Here is a 21,143-nt window from a genome sequence, read left to right as displayed (position 1 = left end):
TTTTTTTAATGACTAAATTACAAAATTAACGAAACGTTAGATAGTTTGCAAAATCAACATCTGCAAATATCTACTTTGCTAGACTGCCCATAAATTAACATTGGTATAGGGTACTTTACTATCATTTAAGTGCTTTCTATTGAAATATTGGCCAACACTTGTTGTTGCCTTTGCTGTATCGCTGAATATGATTTTCACCGACAATATATGTTGTCGTTGAACGTACATTGGTATAGGGTACTTTACTAGCATTTAAGTGCTTTCTATTGAAATATTGGCGTACACTTGTTATTGAATCGTTTATTTTTTTTAATGACTAAATTACAAAATTAACGAAACGTTAGATAGTTTGCAAAATCAACGTCTGCAAGTGTCTACTTTGCTAGACTGTCCATAAATTAACATTGGTATAGGGTACTTTACTATCATTTAAGTGCTTTCTATTGAAATATTGGCCTACACTTGTTGTTGCCTTTGCTCTATCGCTGAATATGATTTTCACCGACAATATATGTTGTCGTTGAACGTATATTTTATATCAGGAAAATAAAAAAAAATAAAAAACAAAGCAACAATATACATATAATAAATACGATTAAGACTTTTATAGCAAACATCATAGACGTATAATGATGTGACGGTCAATGGCCAGATTCATATGAAATGTGTCAATCATAGACGTTATTGTTGTGACATAATCATAAAAATTAAAATGAATAAAGTTTATCGTGTTCTTTGGAAATTCCGTCATACCGAGTATAAAATGTTGAATGGTCGATGAGAAATAGAGTGCATAAACGTATAAAAAACTAAAATAGTTGCCTTTCACGCCATCTTTTAGAAGGAAATAAGCTTTTTTAGAATCAATCTAAACCAAATTCGAGAGCGAAGAGCGAGGCGACATTATCGGAGAGAAGTAATCTTAAAAAGGTATGCAAAAGTTATTTATTTAATTTACCTAATCTTCTATCGATAAGAATAAGTATTCGAGGATTTTAATTATCGGAATTCAATATTTTGCAATGCTCTCATCTCTAGAGTAATTTTCATTCTCTCTAAATATAATGACCATCTAATATGTAGTATTGGTTATTGAAATTAAATAATTTGATTTAAAACAATTAAAACATACTAATTTAAATTCAATTAAATTGTTGTAGTAATTTCAATCTAATATTGTTGTTTTCGATATACCAATTTACTCAATTAAAACAATAAATAAAACATCATCAACTAACTGATCCGACGAAGTACATAATATTTAAATTCAAAGTAAATAGCCAATGAGGTTAAATTTCAATACAACAACTTAATCACACCATACTCTTGTACATTCTCCAAGTAACAACCGTATTTGACATCGTTCATCAAGATACTTCTTTCTCCGATTAAATGAATTTTTAATTTAGTTGTATTTTTCATTATTCAGACACACTATAATTAGTTATCACACGCAATTAATCTCACGTGTCACTAGAGAAGCCGGTCCTGCATGTCACCGATAGGCAATGACGGAGCCAGCATAGGCCCAGAAGCCCCCCTTCAATTTTTTTTTTTTTGCACTTTTAGCCAATTTTTCCTTGAAAATTTATACTTTTGGCCCAATTTTTATAAATTCTTTACAATCAAGTCCCCTGATTTTTTTTTTCAAATTAGCCCCCCTTGATGGGCTTTTCTGGCTCCGTCACTGCCGATAGGCCACGTCTCTGACAAGAGAAAACAATAGTAATATATTATAGTCCCAAACACTCGTTCAATTAAGTTTCCCATGATGTTCATAGTACTTTATAGACAAATCTCGACTCATGTTTAGAAAGAATAATAATAATAAAAAAAAAGATAATAGATAAATCAGCGTCCGCTGTTATTCTAATATAAGTGGGATTCACTGATATGTGATCCAAACCTCACTCATATCATCATATTAGTGGGCGCTGATTCTTTGATGAAAGTCATTTTTGTTAAAAAGAAAAATGTAACACTCGTCGAGCAAAAATAAAATAAAAAATGTAACACTCGTGTTACTTTTCAATTTTCATGCAGCACCCATTCTTCAGCCACGTGGCATTGACCTAGGAAGCTGGTATTTGACACTTCCACTAAAAAGTGTAAAAAGGCCGTGAAATTGATTGTTTTTTTATTTTCTTATCGTTCGGTCTCAATTACTTTTTTTTTTTTTTTCTTTTTGTTTGTTTCTATATAACTGTTCAGGTGGAAAATGAGTTTCTCAATTCCCAATGACTGACACATAGTCACATAACTGACAACCAAAACCGTTTGCTGACGTGTATGATTTACCTGGATTTTCAAACACACAGAAAGAATCATTTCGAAATCACAACCATGTCGAACCTTCTTGAGCCAAAAAAAAAAAAAAAAAAGCCGTGTCGAACCATAAAATATAATATATATATATATATATATATATATATATATATACATATATCTATGTAATATTAAAGTTTGGTCTCTTATACTAAATTTATGCGTTATAACATAAAAATTCTTACTAGTACTGTAAAGCTCGTCAGAGTCATTTGGTCTTGCAATGCCTGCTCATTCCACTTTGGAAACGTCAAATATAATATATATGTATATACAAAATTATAGTTCGACACTGGCGTTATATTATATATCATATTTAATTATATATAAGGATATCAAATTAGGGAAAAAAGCCGGTCAAACCATTTAAATTAAAATATAAAAAAGTAACATACAAGAGTACAAACCTACATTTATGGAGAGAAATTAGATTTCTTCATCTATCTCTCTCTTCTTTATTTCTTTCTAATTAACACAAACTTATAAAACATTATATAAAACTAAACCATGCACACATTAAGATAAACTAGATATCTAAAAGCCAACCACCTTACGGCGGCTCTCCGGCGACTCCCTAATTACCACCACCCACGAGAATCGAACCCTAGTCGAAGAAGAAGCCATCGAATAGGTCCACCTCATCAAGATTAGCGAAAAGTTGATCCTCCTCTTCTTCTTCCATTGTTTTCTCCGGGACTGATACATCTGGGGGCGGTGGCAGAGGCAAGGTGACAGAGGGGATGTGGGGACGGTCTTCGTCAGAGGAGGAGCGAGCGTGACGATGTTCGCCGGAGAATGTGACAACATACAAATCTGGGTTTTTCTGGCTCCGCTCGACTTGTTTACGCGCCGGACACCCTCTCCAGCTGCTGCACCGATAGTAGTTCCTGGTACAATGTCAGCATGCAAAATGTGCGTTAAAGTTTTATGATCCGAATGAATTCGACCCGCCATGCCTAAAAATCTGAAATTGTCTAATAAATAATTTAATTATGTGTTCTTATTTTTCTCTTAGGATTTTATCACATTCTTATGACATTTTATGCCGTTAAGAATCCCATATATCAAAATGTGGATCGACAAAATTTTATAGAGTCATGTGTTACTCTTCTCTTTGTCAATTGATCTTGATATCGGACCTTAGCTAATGTCACGTCACGAATTGTAATTATTTTTTCCGGACTTTGATTTTTGACGTTAAATATGTGTTCTTGATTTGTATTCACAATCAATTTTACACATTCATCGATTTATATACATATGATTTTTGGTTTCATATACAGAACCTTGGGTGTGGAGAGCCTTTGATGGGCTTTTGGCCGTATTTACGCCAAGACCAAACGTCGGAATAGAGACTCTCCTTAGTCATCGTGCGAACCACTTTCTTCATATTCTTCCTGTAAAATTGTAATTTTAAAACCATGCAACAAATAATATAATACATATCCAGGGAAAAAAAAAATGACGCGATATTATCACCTTTTGATTTGCGGCCTATAAAGGAGATGCTCCGGTCGCACGTCGTTCATCACGCGCCTAGAAACGGCACGCGCGTCAGGGTTGACGGCCTTTTTCGTCTCGGGTTTGGCGGCGGGTTGGTCGGAAAAGCTGAGCCTCGTCCAAGCGCCGCCGAGATCGGAGAGCTTATCGGCGGCGAGGGAGACGGTGGTGGAGGAGGAGGAGGAGGAGGAGGAAGAGGAGACGGAGGAGGATTGCTGAGGTGGCGGTTTGTAGAAGAAGAACTGCTGTTGAAGCTCCTTGAAAGCGACGTCGTTTAGAAACGGAAAGCTTTTGGTCTGGGTGGGTTGGGATGATGACGTGGCGGAGATGTGATTGAGGCCATGGGTTTGGGCGGTTATGGGCGGCGCTGTGAAGTTGCAGCTTCGTACCACGGCGTTGAGGTCCCAATCTTCAGACATTTTTGGTGGGACCGAGTGGAGAGAGAGAGAAAGGACTGCGCTGACTTTGGGAAGTAGAATAAGTGAGAGTGAGAGAAAGGAAATGGTGGATAACTGAACTTGACTACTGGGTTGGGTTGGTGAATAATTGTTTATTATTTATAGCCAAACAGGCAGGACTTAATATAATAATATTAAACTAATTAAGAATAAAGCGATGCGTTTTGTTTTGTTTGTGTATTGTTTAATTTGATTTTTTTTTTTCTGGAAAGGACCCGTATTTTTCGCTTCGCCATTTTGGCTTTGACTTTTGTTGTAATGGTCAAAGGGAATTCACCGCTGGCTTCATTTGGTGCATGTTTTTGTTTGTATTTAGGTTTATTTGCAATTTTGGCGCTTGTAGTTTACACACTTTAGCTAATTGATCCCTATTAAGTTTTAAAATTTCATTTTTTTTATGACTGTGACATTTTTACTAGACATTTCAATCAATTTCTGATTAAATCGGAAATGTACAATGTACGTGACCTTATTTCTAAGATAATATATGTACAAAAAACATCACGTAATAAATTTTTTTTAATGAACTTCAAGTGTGCTGCCTGCAATTTTTTATTACTAAAACTTTATATAGTTTGGTTGGTAATGATATTATCGGGTGAACTGAGATTTAACTATGAAAAATAAGATCACAGCTGAGATTTTGTATTTTTTTTTTTACAGGAAGTCGACAAAAGCTCTAGGTGCAAAAGCTTCAAAGTACATAGACTATTTGCGCCGGAAAAAGGGATCGCAATATGTTAAAATGCGTAAAAGTTGTAGACATAATTCATCAATGATCAATGAGCCTTCCGAATGATAGTACAATTAGATCGTCCAATATAAGGTCCATAAGTATAAATAAGCATTTTTTTTAGTAATTGTCGAGAAAACATCACAAGTTCACAACATATCATACATCTTGAATTAAAATTTTCTACAAAAAAAGGTCACTTAGTTCATTAATATTTAATTTTCGAAAATTCTAAATTCAAAATTAAATATAAAAAGAGTTCATCATCGTTTCCAATTAGTTCATGTAAAATAAAACTAAAATACAGTATGTAATATAGTACTTGTGAACAAAAAACATTGTTTATTTTAACTTTTATCCCAAAAAAGTCACGAAAATTTGAATATATTTACACGTAACTCCATGCATGATACAGGTTTACTTACTACCTATAATAATAATAATGAAACTTCATGCGACTCTGCATGTCAAATTTTCTTTTGGACACAAAGTGTAGGTCGTATAAATTTAAAATAATTTTACCATTTACTTTGTTTAATCCCAATAATGATATATCACTGTCTTTTGAGAAATAAAAAATAATACAGTTACTTCTCCATGTAAATTATAGAGTTACTTACTTACTTCGTAATGCTTATTTCCTCAAAAAATAAATATCGTATAATTTATTTTATTATTTTTTTTTTTTTTTGCTTGAAAGGAAATATAATATTATTTGTATCTCGCAACACTGATTGATTAAATAACACTAAATTATATGGGAGATGGGAACGGGACCCACCTGAAACTCACAATGGGACCTGCACAGATAAAAAAAACACCTGGCTTTATCGTCTGCCACGTGGTGATCAAATATTTGGACCTTTATGGGACCCACTTAGCTAGAGGAGGTCCTTGTTAGCTTTGTTCAATTCAAGAGCTCTATTTTCATTGGTGCATGCTTTACATGGTAAGCCTTTGTGTGACAACACGATTACGTATCGAAATTATCAACGAAAATTGACGTAAACACTTGTTTTTAGCTCTTAATTTCGAGTAAATACTTCACATTTAAAAAAACAAATGCTTTTTGGAATCACTTTGCATGAAATATTAGAACGCTCTGGTTACTAACGATACAAGTGGTTGCAATGCAGCGATTTCTTTTGGCTGTTATATTACCATGTGTTGCTTAACGTGACATCTTTTTCATTTTTTTTTTTCTTTTTCTAAAAAAACATTTCAATGACCTCTTCTTTTAGAGTCATTAAACGCTCGCATTTGAGGAGAGAATAAAAAACGTTTTTTTTTTCATGCCTTGTTATTAGCAAAAGAGTTGCCTTTGATAAAGTGCTTAAAGAGCAACAAAATCGGGCTAATTAATGACATACCAAAGGTGGAAAAAGGGTTTTGAGTACATTATCCACTGAAAAAGCATAATTTATTTTTACTTTTCTTCTTTTTGGATTCTGGGCATTAAATGAAATGAAAGGTGGCGAAACGCGTTTTTTATGACGAATATGGATCAACACTTGTGCATCTAAATACTAACGTGTGTTGCCCAGTTTTATAAATTCATGGTTTGTGCACTTTTATATCAACGTTGGTCTAAAATTACAGCAAAAATGATCATAATACTAATTAAACGCAAGTCTAATGGTTTATAAAATTGATGATGAAGCAATATACTTGATTTCATAATAGAAATGTCTCAACATACAAATATACAACGACCGACAGTATGAGGAGTCACGTATGTTATAAAAGTCTCACATATTATATTTTTAAAGGTGTGGGGTTCCATGGAAGCGTGTAACCCACAATCGAGAATGGGCCCCGCTCTGATACCATCTTAAAAGTGTGGGGTTCCATCTAAAACTAAGATTGATAATTAGAGGAGTAACCTATAAGTCTTATAAAGAGTCCGATGTGAGACTTTTGATATATATATATATGTTATCTTTGCTGACATGGAAAGTAAAAAGTTCCTGGAAAAGAAAAAGAAAAACAGAACTGTCTACCTTGATCGTGATCGCTTTTCATTGGATACCAAAAAGAAGGATGAAGCATATTTTCACCTTAGTCAAGGCACGTGGCTAAATTAGTCAAGCTTTGGAAAGAAAATAAAAATTATATAATAATATTTTTATTTTTCTATCGCCATACCTCGACAGCTTGCTGAATTCTAGTTTATTTTAATACAATAAACTCTAGAAGACTATAAATTGTAAGATATATTGCCTGCTGAAATAAGAGTATGATATATCCGTTTTTTTTAAAATAAAATTAAAAAAATTAATAAGAGTATGGTATATTACTTCAAGCTTAATAATTACCTTAAAAGTGACATATTAACGTTAAAAATATTAAGCATATAGTGATAAGTGGCTTATAACGTGTAAGGACTAGTTGATGCTTGATCGGACGTCGGAAATGGGCTCCGATTCAAGTTCAACAGCATGCTTACACGGTGGGGACGAGGGTCTTTTGGTCACTGTTGGAGACAAATTTAGCTAATAAGTTCATTTTGACTTTGATATTTAACCCTATAACATTGGAGGAAATCATATTGGACCCGTTTGGTAGTTAACTCAATTTTTTTTTTATATTTTCTAATTTTTGTAGTTGTACTGAAAAATTATTTTGCAGTTGTTTTCAAAAAGCTGTTTGGGTACAGTTTTCATTTTTGTTTTTGAGAAATTGAAAAAACTAAAAAAACTGTTTGGTACAGTTTTCATTTTTGTTTTTGAAAAAATGAAAAAAAAAATGAAAACTATTTGGCGGCGATGGTGAGGCTCGGTGATGATTGAAGAAGATGGCCATATTTTTTTTTTTCAAGTCTTGCGCGCGGGTGAGGAGAAAGATGAGAGAAGAGAATAACTTTTTTTTCCAAAAACACATTTTATTTGTTTTCAGTTTTCTTTACTCTTTTACAAAACAACTCCAAAAAATTTTAAAAAAAATTTCCGAAAATTTTACCAAACACAATTTTCACTTTTTGTTTCCAATTTTTTTTATCTCAAAAACAGTTTTTGAGATGCATACCAAACACACCCATTAACTCTCGTTGTAACGAAATCCAAAAGGTGTGTTAGATGTTTTGCTCAACCTAAAAGAAAAAAAAAACATGATAATGAAATAACACTTTTTATTTTTATTTTTACGGAAATTCAAAGTAAATTATGAAACAACAAACTTTAATCTCGCACGTATGTGTAAAATCTCGTATGTATGTGTAGTATACTAACAAGTAAACATGTCAAAAGAGATGGAAAGCTCGTGAACCACTTGGTCCAACCCTCTTTTAAGGAGTTGATGGTCTTTCCGACCTTTTTTTTCATAACAGGTCAAGCTGAAACAAGCGTATTGAAGATCCTAGTGTATCGAGCCAATTTGTACCTATAAAAAACTCAACTCATGGACATCACAGACCAAACTTTTTAAAAAGAAAACAGAAATATTTTTTATTATATATATATATATATATTGTTTTTTTATATGTAAAAGTATATTTCACACCAAAATTTAAGTTTTTTTTATTTTTATTTTTTTTTTATTTTTTTTATTCCTAATGGGTTTTGGTTTGAACAACTTTTTAATTAAGATTTTGTATAAATTTAGGATACACAAAAAAATAAATTTTAAAATAAAGTTTTCAACATTCCATACATAAAATTCTAAATAGAGTACAAATCAATACACGTGTTATAGAGAGTTCTCAAACAAAGTCACACTAAATAAAGAAAACAAATACAGATACACGTATAATAGGGAGTTCTCACACAAAACAACAACATCAGCATTAACAACATCTAATTAAATAAATTACTACCTAAGTTCGGATAAAAAACAAAAAACTCATTTCAAAACAACATCAACATTAACAACATATAATCAAAAATTACTTCCTAAATTCGGATGAAAAAAACCCATTTCAAAATCAAAACAACATCAACATTAACAACATCAAATTATTAAAATTACTGCCCAAATTCGGAATAAAAAAAACCCGTCCCAATCAACATTAACAACATCATCAAATTATTCAAAATTACTACCTAAATTCGGATTATAATAAATCAATATCAACAATCCATTCAAAAATACTCAACAATCCATTAAAAAAAAATATTCAAATTTTGAAGCTTACCCCGCGGAAGACGCGGTACACGGCGAGATTTGAGCAGCTTTACGCCTCCACCGGATGAGAAATGACCCTCCCGTGCGAGATCCGGCGAGATCTACACAGATTTGGTCTTCGGTCGCGCGAGAAACGAAGCTTCAGCTTCTCTTCTTCTCATGCGGAAAGAACGCGGAAATGAGGGAAAAACGAGCAAAATAACATTACACCCGGACGAGAAACGAGGGTATTCATAACGCGAGAAGTTGCACGAGATCTCGCGAGATTTAGCTAAAATTGCGAGATATACTCGTACCTCTCTCGCAGACTTCCAAAATGCGAGATCTCGCGCGAGATACCCCCATCTCGCGCGAGATTTTAATCCATGGGTAAAGGCAAGTAAATTTTTTATAATTAAATAGAATTTAAAAAAAAAATTATGCTATGGCAGACAGAGATGAACGAGGCTTGTATTGAAATGACAAGGGAAACTCATTGAAGCAGTAAATTTTGTTTTACTTAATGATAAACTCAAACACAAAGCCTTACGTCAAGCAAGAGAACTTGTCATATAACATCTTGCTCAATTTATTTTACAATTTTCTCATGCAACCACTTCAGTTCAGCAAGTAATCTTCTTAGCAAAAACCCCTACACGCTTGCTTTACCAACGAAAAGATCGCTTAAATTTAAGGAGGATAAAAAATTTCCTATGCACTAGTTTGGTCTAATTTTTGGTAACAACATCCCACGTTATAGTTTTTTTTTTTTTTTTTTTTGACATAGGACTCGATCCTCATGAATAGTCTATTCACAGCACAGCAAAAAAAAAAAAAATACCATCATGAAGGCAAAAAAAAACTCTTCAGCTTGCTCTGCGAATCCACCGCGCCGATTTATTGCCGCTCTTTGCGAGGTTGCCCGATTGGTAATCCCCGACGTTGGCAACGAAAAGCGGGTCCCGATCTTCGGCGCGGAACTCGTCGCTCAAAGCGTTGGTGTCGTTTCCCTGATCGATGTGCTCGAGCTCGTTGGTCAAGTCCTTCATCGTCCGCTTCACCTTGGCTTTGCTCATCTCTCCCATCTCGCCCGTCGACACTCCCACCATCGTGATCTTCGGGAGGAACTGACTCTGCCATTCCTTTGGGGGAGGGGCTTCGCTCTGCTTCGGACCGAGCCAGTTTCCGAAAGGAAGCCGTAAATCTCGTACGCCCATCTCGGTGGTTTGACTTTGACCGAGGAACCCCGGCGCCCCCGAAGACGGCACGAAATCTGCATCGCGGTTTTGGGCCTCTGAGTTGGCTATGGACGGGGTCGACAAGGCTCTCAAAGCCGAAGCTGCGCTCCTGTAGTGGCACAAAAAACACAATATGATATATGAAATTATGGGACAAATCAAGAGTTTAAAAGGTTGCCGAAAATTTGCTTATCAGTGGATATCGGCAGGCAAAAGCCGCTTGTTTCGCTTTGTTCCTGGTTTTTCGCCGAAATTCTGGCGAAAACCAGCAACTTTCTGGTGATTTTTTTTATTATTATTATTTATTTCCATGGGAAACAAATGAAAATTTCCGGCCGCAAACAAAAATTGGTGACATAAAATATTCTCGTCGACATTCCGATCAGCCAGACATTTCCATAAAAGAGATCTATCGGCCAATCATCAGCAACCAGCATTTCATCCCTTGGGACAAAACCTCATGAATAGTCCTTGAAATTTGACATCTTTTTTCAAACCCAGCCTTCATGTTAAGAACATTATCATCTATAATTCCCTGGAGGTTTAACATGTTGAACTTGTAAAGGACTAAACTTTGTGACACAAAACACTTTTTCAAACATCAAGGACGAAATTGAACATGTTTTATACTTTACAAGGTCAAGTCGAAAAAAGAGGTCAAATTTGTCCGAAAACACATATACTGTGTATATATGAAAAGTACCTTTTCTCGAACGAGTCGACCATATAAGGGAATTTCGGCTGAATTCCCATTGCTTTACGTAACCACTTGTTGCCGAGGAGTACTCTATCGACGGTATAAAGGAGTTGCATTTCGGCAGCTTTTGTGATGACGCTCAAAGGTATTCCCGGATTGCCCATCTCTTCCATTGCTTCATGTACCTGCCCCAAAAAAGTAAAATTTTCCAGTCACGCAATCACCGATTCCTAAAGTTCTTAATTGGGGGAAAATAAATTTTTTTTCGAGTTTTCACCTCTGGAGGCTCCCACAAGTTATCGCCCATTTCCTCCATCACTTCAGCCGAGATGTTGTCGTCGATCACGTCCCGTCTCCGCTGGACGTGACGCGTCTGAATCATGGAATTGAAGTGCTGGTCAACGGACTCTTCTAGAATGTTGTCGAGCATGCTTTTGTCGAAGAAGTACGGCGTGTACCTGAACAAACATATAAACATAAAAATCAGAGGCAATGATAAAATATAAAAATAAAAATAAACTTTATAATGATTAAAGAAAAAAATTAGACCATTTGATTCCTTCGGTCGTTGCGATTGCGATATCCAAATTATGGGCGCTGAAGACCGGAACACCTTCGACCTTTTTGCAACCGTCGTTCGATTGAGGCATCGTCCTGAGAAGTTTGTTGGCTTCCTTTACCTGCAGAACCGAGCATCAGTTTTTTCACTACGTATCGCAATTTCGTATTCACTTTTCGAGGATTTCTGTTTCAAACCTGTTTCTCATTCGGAACAAACTGAAACAAGTGAGGCTTTTCCTGCCAAAAAGGAAAAGGGAGAACCGTTAGCGTGTACAAATATCGAACAGCTCAACTGCGAAACCCACAAGACTGCAATCGAAAACATATTTGAAACAAATGGTCACACACACAGTCATAGATTTTTGATGGAGTACCTTGAAGTGCTCATAAGCTAGATCGAGCCGACAAGCACCGACCACGCCGCTCGGAATATTCAGCCGTTTGACATACGAAACTACAATCAAATAGCAGAAAGATAAGAAGAAATAAAATACAAAGAGATTAAACAATGAAACAAAAATCGTCATCACAAACCTGCATCGCCTAAGTCAAGGAAAAAGCGAAAGACAGGACCTTTTTTCCTCTCACTCCTCGTGACCGTCGCAAACATCTTCTTAAGCCACTCTGGCGTTCTTCAAAATTCAACCCAAAATTATTCATACCCAAAATAATAAACAATCAAAGAGCGAACCTTTTGGAGATGAAAGGGACGTCGAAGTGGGTAGAGACGGCCATGAGTCCGGTCCCGGAGAGGTCGCACATGCTGAAAACCTGACCCACGAACGCCGGTCCAGACCCGCCATTAGAGCCCGTTTTCGCCACCGGAATCCTCACCGACGACGGTAATTCCGCCGCAGAGGAAACCGGAGCCGAGGCGGTGCCCGGAGGCGGCGGCGGAGGAGGAGGTAGAGCTCCGTCGAAGGCGGCGGAGAGAGGGAATGGGAAGCAGAGGCGGGAAGGGGCGTTGAAGGTAGAGATGGTTTTGGGTTTGTTTGATGTGGTCGGAGAGGCCATGAACCACGAAAAAGGTCGGAGCTTTGGGTGTGAATGGTCAGTATTTGGTGGAACGCAATGTGTGCGACAAGAAGAGGAAGAAGATGAAAAGTGAAAAATTAAGGAGAGATAAGGGAAATAATAAATAAGGGAAAACAAAGAAAAAAGAAAGCAGGGATTGAAGAAGAAATCTTCTACAATTTTACCGTCTCTCGATCTCGAGTCTTTGTTGAAAATGGGACTGAAAATGGTTTATATTTGATATTTATTTATCCTTATTCTTAAAGCACAAATTACTTTTATCTTTATCATTTTTTTGCACTATCAACTCATACTTTGACTATATATTTCAATTTAAACTATATCCTCCAAAACAAACTATTTTAAAATTGTTTAAATTTGTCACAACTTATATACGACTGTTTTATATTTTATTTTTATAGCCTATTTAAATCAATTTCTTATATTATATTTTTTTAATTTTTTTATCATATTATTTTAAACCTAGATGAAATTAAAATTATACCCACGTAGTATATTGATTATTGTCAAAACTGATAAGTAATTTAGTTTGAATTGCTGGCTATTTTATACAGGTAATTACTGGCTATTAACCTTATAAATGTAAAACTCTCTTCCCTAAAAGTGTATAGCTTTCATGAGTAAATATATCTCTTTTGAGAGTGTAAATTTGGATAAAATGTTCAAGCAAGCAGATTATGTTTCAATAACGAGACCACATAAAAAGTTTGCATAATTAGATCAAATTTCCCATGTAGAAAGTATATAAATATCTGATTCGATTGTATGTGCATATAATAATTGTTTTTTTTTTTTTTTTTTCTATAGTGAAAATGATGTTTTATTTTCCGCCTTATCATTCTTTCAATAATAAAAAAAAACACGGATATTAATGAAATAAATAGATTAATAAATAAATAGCATGGATATCATATCATATGTTGAAGAGGGTAAAATGGGAAAATCGCACATGAAGGAGACGAAAACCCTGCAGGCCTGCTATTGAATCCAGTTTTTGGATCTTGAACAAAACCCGATCACATTTACCTAATTTTACATAAATATCACATTTCTTTTTTGTTTTTATTTTTATTTTTCGTTCTCTCTCCCTCTCAGTCTCTTCGTTCATATATATCTATCTTTGACGAGACAGCCATAGTACAGACAACACGGATCGGAAGCTCTCTCTCTCTCTAGGTAATACCTTTCCACCTGAAATCCGTCCATTCTATTTAATCGTTCATAATTTTACACGATCAAATCGTGAATTGGTGTTGATTCTGAATTTAACGTTTGGGTCTGAATTAATTTTATAACTTTAGTCGTGGTCCGAAAACGAGTGCGCGATATTCGACTGATTGCTAGGTTGTTTGAGCTTATGGTATGCTAATTTGGGGATTAGTATATATTAGAGCAAAACGATTCTTATCTGGTGATTACAATTGAGCTTTTAATCTAGATGTCTAAGGACGATTCTCAATCAAGGAACAAAGCTTAGACCATGGTCTCTGTTTTTGCGTTTCTTCGTTTGGGTTGAGATTGGGTTTGAATTTACAGCAAATTGGAAGTATATCATGATATTCCTATTCAGTGATCATATTTAGTAATATGGCTGTTAAGTTTGTGAGCACAGAGATTGATGCATTGAATGTTTTATTATTTGGGGCGACCCATTGACTCAAGGCATGTTGTTTTCAGAGCTATTTATTCAGCTGCGTTGTTTCTGACAGTTCTTAGGGCAGAAAGGCAGCGATGGCAGCTTCGGAAGAGAATAGTTCGCTGTTCCCAATTTTCATTTTGACGATAATGGCATTGCCTTTGGTGCCTTATACGATATCAAAGTTGTGCCGGGCTGCCTCGAAGAAAGCAAAGAGTATCCACTGCCAGTGCTCTGAATGCTCTCTTTCGGGAAAGTATCGCAAATCCATATTCAAGCGGGTGAGATTTCTCTGCGTGTTTTTGTTTGTATTTATGGTCTTTATTGTCTCCGTACAAATCACGAGCCGCGACATTTTTTTTGTTCTGATTATGTTCGTTTCTTATGTGATCTGTAGATCTCAAACTTCTCAACTTACAGCAACTTGACACTAGTGCTTCTCTGGGCTGTCATGATTGTGCTGATCTATTATATTAAAAATACGAGCACAGAGGTAAGGACTTCCGAAACTTTTGCCTAGGATGAAAGTTTACCTTGTGATCGCTTTCTTAATTTTGTGTGTCTGAAGTTTCTTTGATTTTTTATAACTTTGAAATGCACAAATAAGTTTGTTTGAAAATTTTGTGAACCCGTTTTCTCAGAGTCAAGTTTTCGAGCCATTCCATATTCTTGGATTGGAACCTGGGGCTTTAGAATCAGAAATAAAGAAGGCGTATAGAAGACTCTCTATCCAATACCATCCAGATAAAAATCCCGATCCAGGTTGAAGATGTTTTTGGTTTATGTGCACTTTAATGTACTGTTATTATCGACATAATGCGTTTCTCATCTCCTTTTTTTTGCATCATGTTTGCAGAGGCCAACAAATATTTTGTTGAGTACATATCGAAAGCTTATCAGGCTCTAACTGATCCGATATCTCGTGAAAACTTTGAGAAATATGGCCATCCAGACGGTAGGCAGGTAATGAAAATGTACCTTTTTGCAAGATAGAAAATTTCCTTGATGTTTCCCAGAAGATACAAAATAAAAAGAATGTTGGGCCACTTTTTTTTTTCTTCCCCAAATTTAAGATGAATTGCTTATGAAACAGGGTTTTCAAATGGGCATAGCTCTTCCTCAATTCCTTCTTAACATAGATGGGGCATCGGGCGGAATACTTCTACTCTGGATTGTTGGAATTTGTATTCTATTGCCTTTGATGATAGCCGTAATATATCTTTCCCGGTCAGCAAAATATACTGGGAATTATGTCATGCATCAAACACTGTCTACTTACTATCACTTCATGAAACCTTCATTAGCTCCGATGTGAGTCTCTTCTATAAGAAACGTCAATGATTACAAAATAAGCGTTGTAAAACTTCTGTTAATTTTATTGTTTATGATTCGATTACGCAGTAAGGTCATGGACGTATTTATAAAGGCTGCTGAATATATGGAAATTCCAGTTCGTAGAACTGACAATGAGCCACTTCAAAAGATTTTTATGCTAGTACGCAGTGAGTTGAATCTGGACCTTAAGAACATCAAGCAAGAGCAGGCTAAATTTTGGAAGCAGCACCCAGCTCTTGTTAAGGTAGTTTCATGCTCCCAGATCGAATTAGTGGAAACCGGAAAAGTTTCACTCAATCATAATTCTTTTTCTTTTTTTCTTCATTCAGACCGAACTTTTGATTCAAACTCAATTAACTCGAGAGGGAGCAACTTTATCTCCTTCTCTGCATGCCGACTTCAGACGTGTCATAGAACTCGCACCTCGACTTCTTGAAGAACTAATGAAGGTGATCTTTTCAGTCTTTTCTTGCACTCTACTATGCATAGTGTTTTTCTTAATTGGCATGACATTCTGTATTGTTACCTCATAGTGTGGTTGCATTTGATAGAGTTCGGAAAATACTGTTCACAGTACGAGATATTTTCTTCAACAGTGAATATCTAGAGCGGCAAATTTTGTGTATATGATTCATGAATATTTTCGCAATCCATGTGTTGATTTTTGCTATTTATATTTGCAGATGGCAGTCATACCACGCACGTCTCAAGGGCACGGATGGCTAAGGCCTGCAGTCGGGGTGGTGGAGCTTTCCCAGTGCATCATTCAGGTACAGTGTCTTTTAAAGATGATGATACCAAGTAATCTGTTTTTTTTTTCCCTTAAACCCAACTCCTAACTCGGTTTCACGTAATGGCATTCGTTCAGGCTGTTCCTCTCGGCGCTAGGAAGTCCACCGGAGGATCCAGCGAAGGGATCGCGCCATTCTTGCAGCTGCCACATTTCAGCGAGGCTGTTGTGAAGAAAATATCTCGCAAGGTAACTCGAATCAGAAACGCTTTGGAAATTTTATCTTGGTCGAGAACAGAAAGACGAGAACTTTTGGAATCCATTCATTTCTTTTCTTTTTCGGGATCAGACGTAAAATGTGTGATGTACTGATACGCTCTTTTTCTCTTTCGAAACAGAAGGTGAGAATGTTCCAAGATCTTCAGGACATGACGGTGGAAGAGCGTGCGGAGCTTCTCACCCAAACGGCCGGTTTCTCTCCGGCGGAGGTTGGGGACGTGGAGATGGTCCTGAAGATGATGCCGTCTCTGGCGATCGAAGCGACCTGCGAGACCGAAGGCGAAGAGGGAATCCAAGAGGGCGACATCGTGACTCTCCAAGCTTGGATCTCTCTCAAGCGCGGGAACAACCTCATCGGAGCTCTCCCACACGCCCCGAACTTCCCGTTCCACAAGGAAGAGAATTACTGGTTCCTCCTCGCCGACACCGTCTCCAACAACGTCTGGTTCTCCCAGAAGCTGAGCTTCATGGACGAGGCCGCGGCCATCACCGGCGCCTCCAAGGCCATCGAGGACGCCATGGAAGGCTCCGGGGCGAGCCCCAAGGAGAGCAGCGCCGCCGTGAGGGAAGCGGTCGAGAGGGTCAAGGCCGGCTCGAGGGTGGTCATGGGCAAGTTTCAGGCCCCGGCCGAGGGAAACTACAACTTGACCTGTTACTGCCTCTGCGATTCTTGGATCGGCTGCGACAGAAAGACTCCGCTGAAGGTGAAGGTGCTGAAGCGCACCCGGGCCGGCTCTCGGGGCGGCGGCGGTTTCTTGGCGGAGGACGGACCGATCGCGGCGGAGGACGGGATCGAGGAGGAAGAGGAGAACGAAGAGGAAGAGTACGACGAGGATTACGAGAGCGAGTACAGCGAGGACGAGGCCGACAATCAGGGCCCGGCAGCCAACGGAAAGAGCAGTAAACAAGCCTCGAGCTCCGAAAGCTCGGGCTCCGAGGACGAGGAGTAGAACATTTATTTGTTTCCTGTTCTTTTTTCCCTATTTTGGTTGAAAAGAATCCCCACCAATAGTTAATACTTCTTTTGCACTTCTTTTGCTTTTTTGAGGATAAACTTTGAAATTTTACAATTCATTTTGAGCCTGTTATAGTTACCATGTCATTAACTCTTAATCGCTCTCGTCTTTTAGGTCTCTTTGAGTTCTTTCTATGTTTCTACTCTCTTAACCAATGATACCTCGTGAGTGATTGATACAAAATGTAGGTCTTAGAATTTAATCTAAATAAATGCATGTTCCCGTGAATAACAATTTTGGTATTATCCTCATCTCAATTCATACATTCTCATTCAGAAACGACGGACCCAACAAAGAAAAAATTCATCAAATAGAAGAGTCTAAAAAAGTAGCTCTCAGCCTTCAATATAAAAACACTTACGCATTCGATAATATTATGCACAAATTAAAACACGTCACTGTTATTTAATCCTCTCATGCCTGCTCTATGTGCTCTACTCCGTCTTAACGTTGTTCCTCTTGAACACTTTCAAACCTGAGTTTGACAGTTTTAATATGCGACTAACATAACGAATAATTCAAACTTAATATAAATAAAAAATTGCCCTTACAAATTAGAGCTGTAAAAGTTGACTGGAATAGTCAAGACATAGACTACGACATTCTTCGGCTCTATGTACTTAAATCTTTGTTCACAATCGCTCTAGTCTTTCGCGTCTCTCCAGTTCTTTTTGGATTTGTTGTAACCCATGATGGCATGTGAGTGATTGATATGAGGCAAGATATCAGGTCTTGGAGAGTTTAATCTAAATAAATGTGTATGTTCCCTTGGAGATTGGAAAAGAATGGACTTAGAGAGAGCAAGATAAATAACTGAAGGTAAAATCGAATTTTCAAAAATTTGTCAGAGTCAAAATCAAGGAAAACGCAACAAATGGAATATTTGTTACAGAATTATGTATTTTTAAGTATACTTTTGTCATTTTCAACATGATCAAACGTGACATTTTCGAAAATCAAATGTTAATCGCAGCAATTTACTTAAACCACACACACACACATATATATCATTTTTCCATACTAAAATTATAACCATTTAGAATTTTTTTATACCGAAATTCATTAATTGCTCTTTATTTCAGAACTAGAACTAGTCATTGAATATAATTTTTTTTTCCTTCTATTTTCTCATTTCATTTCCTTTTTTTTATAGGGCACTGTAGCTAAATTGCTTTTTGAAACATTGAAATTGCATTTTAGCAAATGCTTAGTTAATAATTGAAAATTAGCCTCTTGAATTATTGACTGTTAAAAGGGACAAAAAAATTTCATTTGACCGATTTTAAATAAAATAATAATGACATGATTTATTTTTAACTTAATAAATATTCCACTTAATTTTTTCTTTTTCTCTTTTTCTCATTCCATGCATGTCTACAATTGTTAACAACAATCTTTTTCTCATTCCACTTAGTTTTGCTTTTTTATGTCTAGTGATTTATAGTAAAAAAAAAATGTAGGTCTTAGAGAATTTAATCTAATTAAATGCATGTTCCCATGTAGAAAGAAAAAAAAAATTATACGTGTTTTAGAAATGTTTGAATTACAGACTAGCCTAGTTATCCCTGATTAATATTCCTTATTATTTAATTTTTTTTTAAATAATATCCTAGTTTTAATTATGGAAAATCGGAAATTTAATTTTCTAGCTCTTTTTTTTTTTTTTTTTTTTCCACGGTTTCTTTAAATAACTTGGGATTTTAGTCAGCTGTTTGGTATCGCTTACACTCTTTCCTATTACAACAAAGATACAAAAATCTACCCAATGTATGGTTGAACCATATCCTAAGATCAATGGAACAAACCATCTTGATCCCATATTACCTCTTTCACAACAATCGTTCATTCTTGAGATTGATGAGACAGTAATTTCGAACCTTTGCGCGGTTCTTCTCGGCATATTATCACAAGTACGCCTAGTCGCCTTGAACACCTAGCCCTCAGTTCGGCTCAACCCTGACTTTCATATCTTTACTGGAGATTTCATTTTCTTCTAATGACTCATTCGATTCCAGCTCTACTACTTCACCAAGCTCAAGCTCAACACTACGTTCCTCGGAATTCGCTTCACCAGCCTCTAGCTCTTCTTCATCGCTGCCTTCGACTGATTCATCGCCCTCGCTCGAACCTTGTTCACCGCTTCTAACGTATATACCCTTATTTTTCGATTTGACCTTGATGCGCTTTCCTCGGATGTATCGATAAACCCATTTCACAGGTGGATATTTTCTGTTCAACTTCTCGTACTTGTCGAGCATGCCAAGCTGTCGGAAAGCACTTCCCATCATTGTGACTATGGAAACGCTCGGTTGAACTCCCAGCTCTTCCATGTCAGCAAATATCTACACATAAGAAAAAGCGGAGAGATCCGAGGATTGGATAAAGGCAACAAAAAAATTATCGATAAAATGGGTCTCAACCGAAACGATGGCAAAACCTCGAACATCTTGTCGTGCATGCCTTTGTGATGATAAATGGCCATCATTTTGTCGAACAAATTGCGAGGCGTGCTCTCAAGATTCTCGGTGAACAGTTTCGTCCAAAGCTCTTCGACTTCATCGAGCCTCCCGTCCTCGGCCAAAGCGTTCAATAGAATCGTGTACGTTCCCATTGTTCTTCCTTGACCTTTGCTCAGCATCCACTTTGTCACCTATAGATAAACTGATTTCTTCAACAGATTGGCCATGACTTGATAGAAGAAGAAAAAAAAAACATAATTCCATGGGAATGAGTTTTAAATCACCTGAATAATTCTCTTCCATTCTCTTTGCTCTTCTAGTCTCCGTATCGCCTTCTTCACTGTGATCAAGGGAAACTCTAACTCCCAAGCAATAAAGGAGTCAAGAGCACCGTATATTTCCTCTTTCACATTTGACAATCCCTTGATCTATAGAAATAAAGTCCCTGAATCTCAGAGTCTAAAGAAATACCTAGCTTGGTTTAAAAAAAAAAAAAAACTTGTGCATTTGGTGTACAGAATCTGGGCTTACACATCGAAGAAGCTTTTGCGACTTCGAAATCGTCCCAATTCTTTTGTTCACTTTCCATACTCGAGGATATCTTGGTCTTGGGCCTCTCGCAGCACATACCTTTCATTCCATTTAACCAAAAAAAAAAAAAATTTAGAATTCTCACAAAATAGGAAATATACATGGTTTGCTAGGTAAAGTAAAATACACAGATAAAAGTTGTTCTAAAGCTGAGCTAAAGAAGAAAAGCTCTTACCACTACACCGTTTGGATTCCTTGAAACTTCAACCGAATCGAGCCTTCCAATAACAGCAGGGAAACATCTCATTGCTATCATCATCGTGAACGCTCGGTTCACGAGAAGACACGCGGAGGAAAGTTCGAAGCTTTTATTGGCGGAGAAGAAAGACTATGGCTGAAACAAGACTGAAGAACCGTGGAAAGTGTGTATATACTCGAATTTCTATCTCACAGTTCTCACTCAATCTCAGTTTCTCGGTCGCCGAACTGGTTTTTAAAAATTAAAAAATAAA

The 21,143-nt window shown here is 36.6% G+C and overlaps 4 protein-coding genes across 4 annotated transcripts; 1 reads left to right on the top strand and 3 right to left on the bottom strand.

Annotated features, from left to right (window-relative positions):
* Positions 1–2,929: 2,929 nt before the first annotated feature.
* On the bottom strand, positions 2,930–4,244 carry WRKY27 (WRKY DNA-binding protein 27). Its single transcript, XM_089604114.1, has 3 exons — positions 3,805–4,244; positions 3,612–3,722; positions 2,930–3,212 (listed from the first exon to the last, which is right to left on the bottom strand). The coding sequence occupies exons 1-3, from the start codon at positions 4,242–4,244 to the stop codon at positions 2,930–2,932; spliced, it is 834 nt and encodes a 277-aa protein (XP_089460240.1).
* A 5,366-nt stretch (positions 4,245–9,610) lies between these two features.
* Positions 9,611–12,819, bottom strand: LOC149380227 (Tic22-like family protein). The gene is made up of 8 exons (XM_089602372.1): positions 12,302–12,819; positions 12,145–12,242; positions 11,985–12,064; positions 11,806–11,847; positions 11,599–11,729; positions 11,327–11,507; positions 11,056–11,234; positions 9,611–10,461 (listed from the first exon to the last, which is right to left on the bottom strand). The coding sequence occupies exons 1-8, from the start codon at positions 12,622–12,624 to the stop codon at positions 9,981–9,983; spliced, it is 1,515 nt and encodes a 504-aa protein (XP_089458498.1). The 5' UTR covers positions 12,625–12,819; the 3' UTR covers positions 9,611–9,980.
* A 749-nt stretch (positions 12,820–13,568) lies between these two features.
* Positions 13,569–17,738, top strand: LOC149380226 (dnaJ protein ERDJ2A-like). Its single transcript, XM_089602373.1, has 11 exons — positions 13,569–13,821; positions 14,355–14,562; positions 14,679–14,774; positions 14,923–15,043; positions 15,138–15,244; positions 15,375–15,592; positions 15,683–15,860; positions 15,946–16,065; positions 16,300–16,386; positions 16,485–16,595; positions 16,745–17,738. The coding sequence occupies exons 2-11, from the start codon at positions 14,377–14,379 to the stop codon at positions 17,573–17,575; spliced, it is 2,055 nt and encodes a 684-aa protein (XP_089458499.1). The 5' UTR covers positions 13,569–13,821; positions 14,355–14,376; the 3' UTR covers positions 17,576–17,738.
* Positions 17,739–19,275: 1,537 nt separating this feature from the next.
* Positions 19,276–21,116, bottom strand: EMB1417 (Pentatricopeptide repeat (PPR) superfamily protein). The gene is made up of 5 exons (XM_089602213.1): positions 20,867–21,116; positions 20,632–20,730; positions 20,385–20,528; positions 20,079–20,291; positions 19,276–19,983 (listed from the first exon to the last, which is right to left on the bottom strand). Exons 1-5 carry the CDS (start codon positions 20,948–20,950, stop codon positions 19,582–19,584), a joined length of 942 nt encoding a protein of 313 aa, XP_089458339.1. The 5' UTR covers positions 20,951–21,116; the 3' UTR covers positions 19,276–19,581.
* Between the last annotated feature and the right edge of the window lie 27 nt (positions 21,117–21,143).

The sequence above is a fragment of the Urtica dioica genome, chromosome 12 (genome assembly GCF_054948205.1).
Source record: "Urtica dioica subsp. dioica isolate 48M chromosome 12, U.dioica_male_clone48M_v1_H2, whole genome shotgun sequence".
NCBI classification, from domain to species: Eukaryota; Viridiplantae; Streptophyta; class Magnoliopsida; order Rosales; family Urticaceae; genus Urtica; species Urtica dioica.
The sequence above is the reverse complement of the archived record's forward strand: the minus strand, read 5'-3'. Positions and strand labels throughout refer to the sequence as shown.

Coding starts and splice junctions, on each gene's coding strand:
- LOC149380227 (XM_089602372.1), bottom strand. CDS start 12,624: ATGGCCTCTCCGACCACATCAAACAAACCCAAAACCATCTCTACCTTC. Junction 11,730..11,805: donor TTGTTCCGAATGAGAAACAG/GTTTGAAACAGA, acceptor TCGGTTCTGCAG/GTAAAGGAAGCCAACAAACT. Junction 11,235..11,326: donor ACTTGTGGGAGCCTCCAGAG/GTGAAAACTCGA, acceptor TTTTTGGGGCAG/GTACATGAAGCAATGGAAGA.
- LOC149380226 (XM_089602373.1), top strand. CDS start 14,377: ATGGCAGCTTCGGAAGAGAATAGTTCGCTGTTCCCAATTTTCATTTTG. Junction 15,593..15,682: donor AAACCTTCATTAGCTCCGAT/GTGAGTCTCTTC, acceptor TCGATTACGCAG/TAAGGTCATGGACGTATTTA. Junction 16,387..16,484: donor TTTCCCAGTGCATCATTCAG/GTACAGTGTCTT, acceptor GCATTCGTTCAG/GCTGTTCCTCTCGGCGCTAG.
- EMB1417 (XM_089602213.1), bottom strand. CDS start 20,950: ATGATGATAGCAATGAGATGTTTCCCTGCTGTTATTGGAAGGCTCGAT. Junction 20,731..20,866: donor GGAATCCAAACGGTGTAGTG/GTAAGAGCTTTT, acceptor ATGGAATGAAAG/GTATGTGCTGCGAGAGGCCC. Junction 20,292..20,384: donor AATGGAAGAGAATTATTCAG/GTGATTTAAAAC, acceptor GTTTATCTATAG/GTGACAAAGTGGATGCTGAG.
- WRKY27 (XM_089604114.1), bottom strand. CDS start 4,244: ATGTCTGAAGATTGGGACCTCAACGCCGTGGTACGAAGCTGCAACTTC. Junction 3,723..3,804: donor TATAGGCCGCAAATCAAAAG/GTGATAATATCG, acceptor ACAATTTTACAG/GAAGAATATGAAGAAAGTGG. Junction 3,213..3,611: donor AAAGGCTCTCCACACCCAAG/GTTCTGTATATG, acceptor ACATTGTACCAG/GAACTACTATCGGTGCAGCA.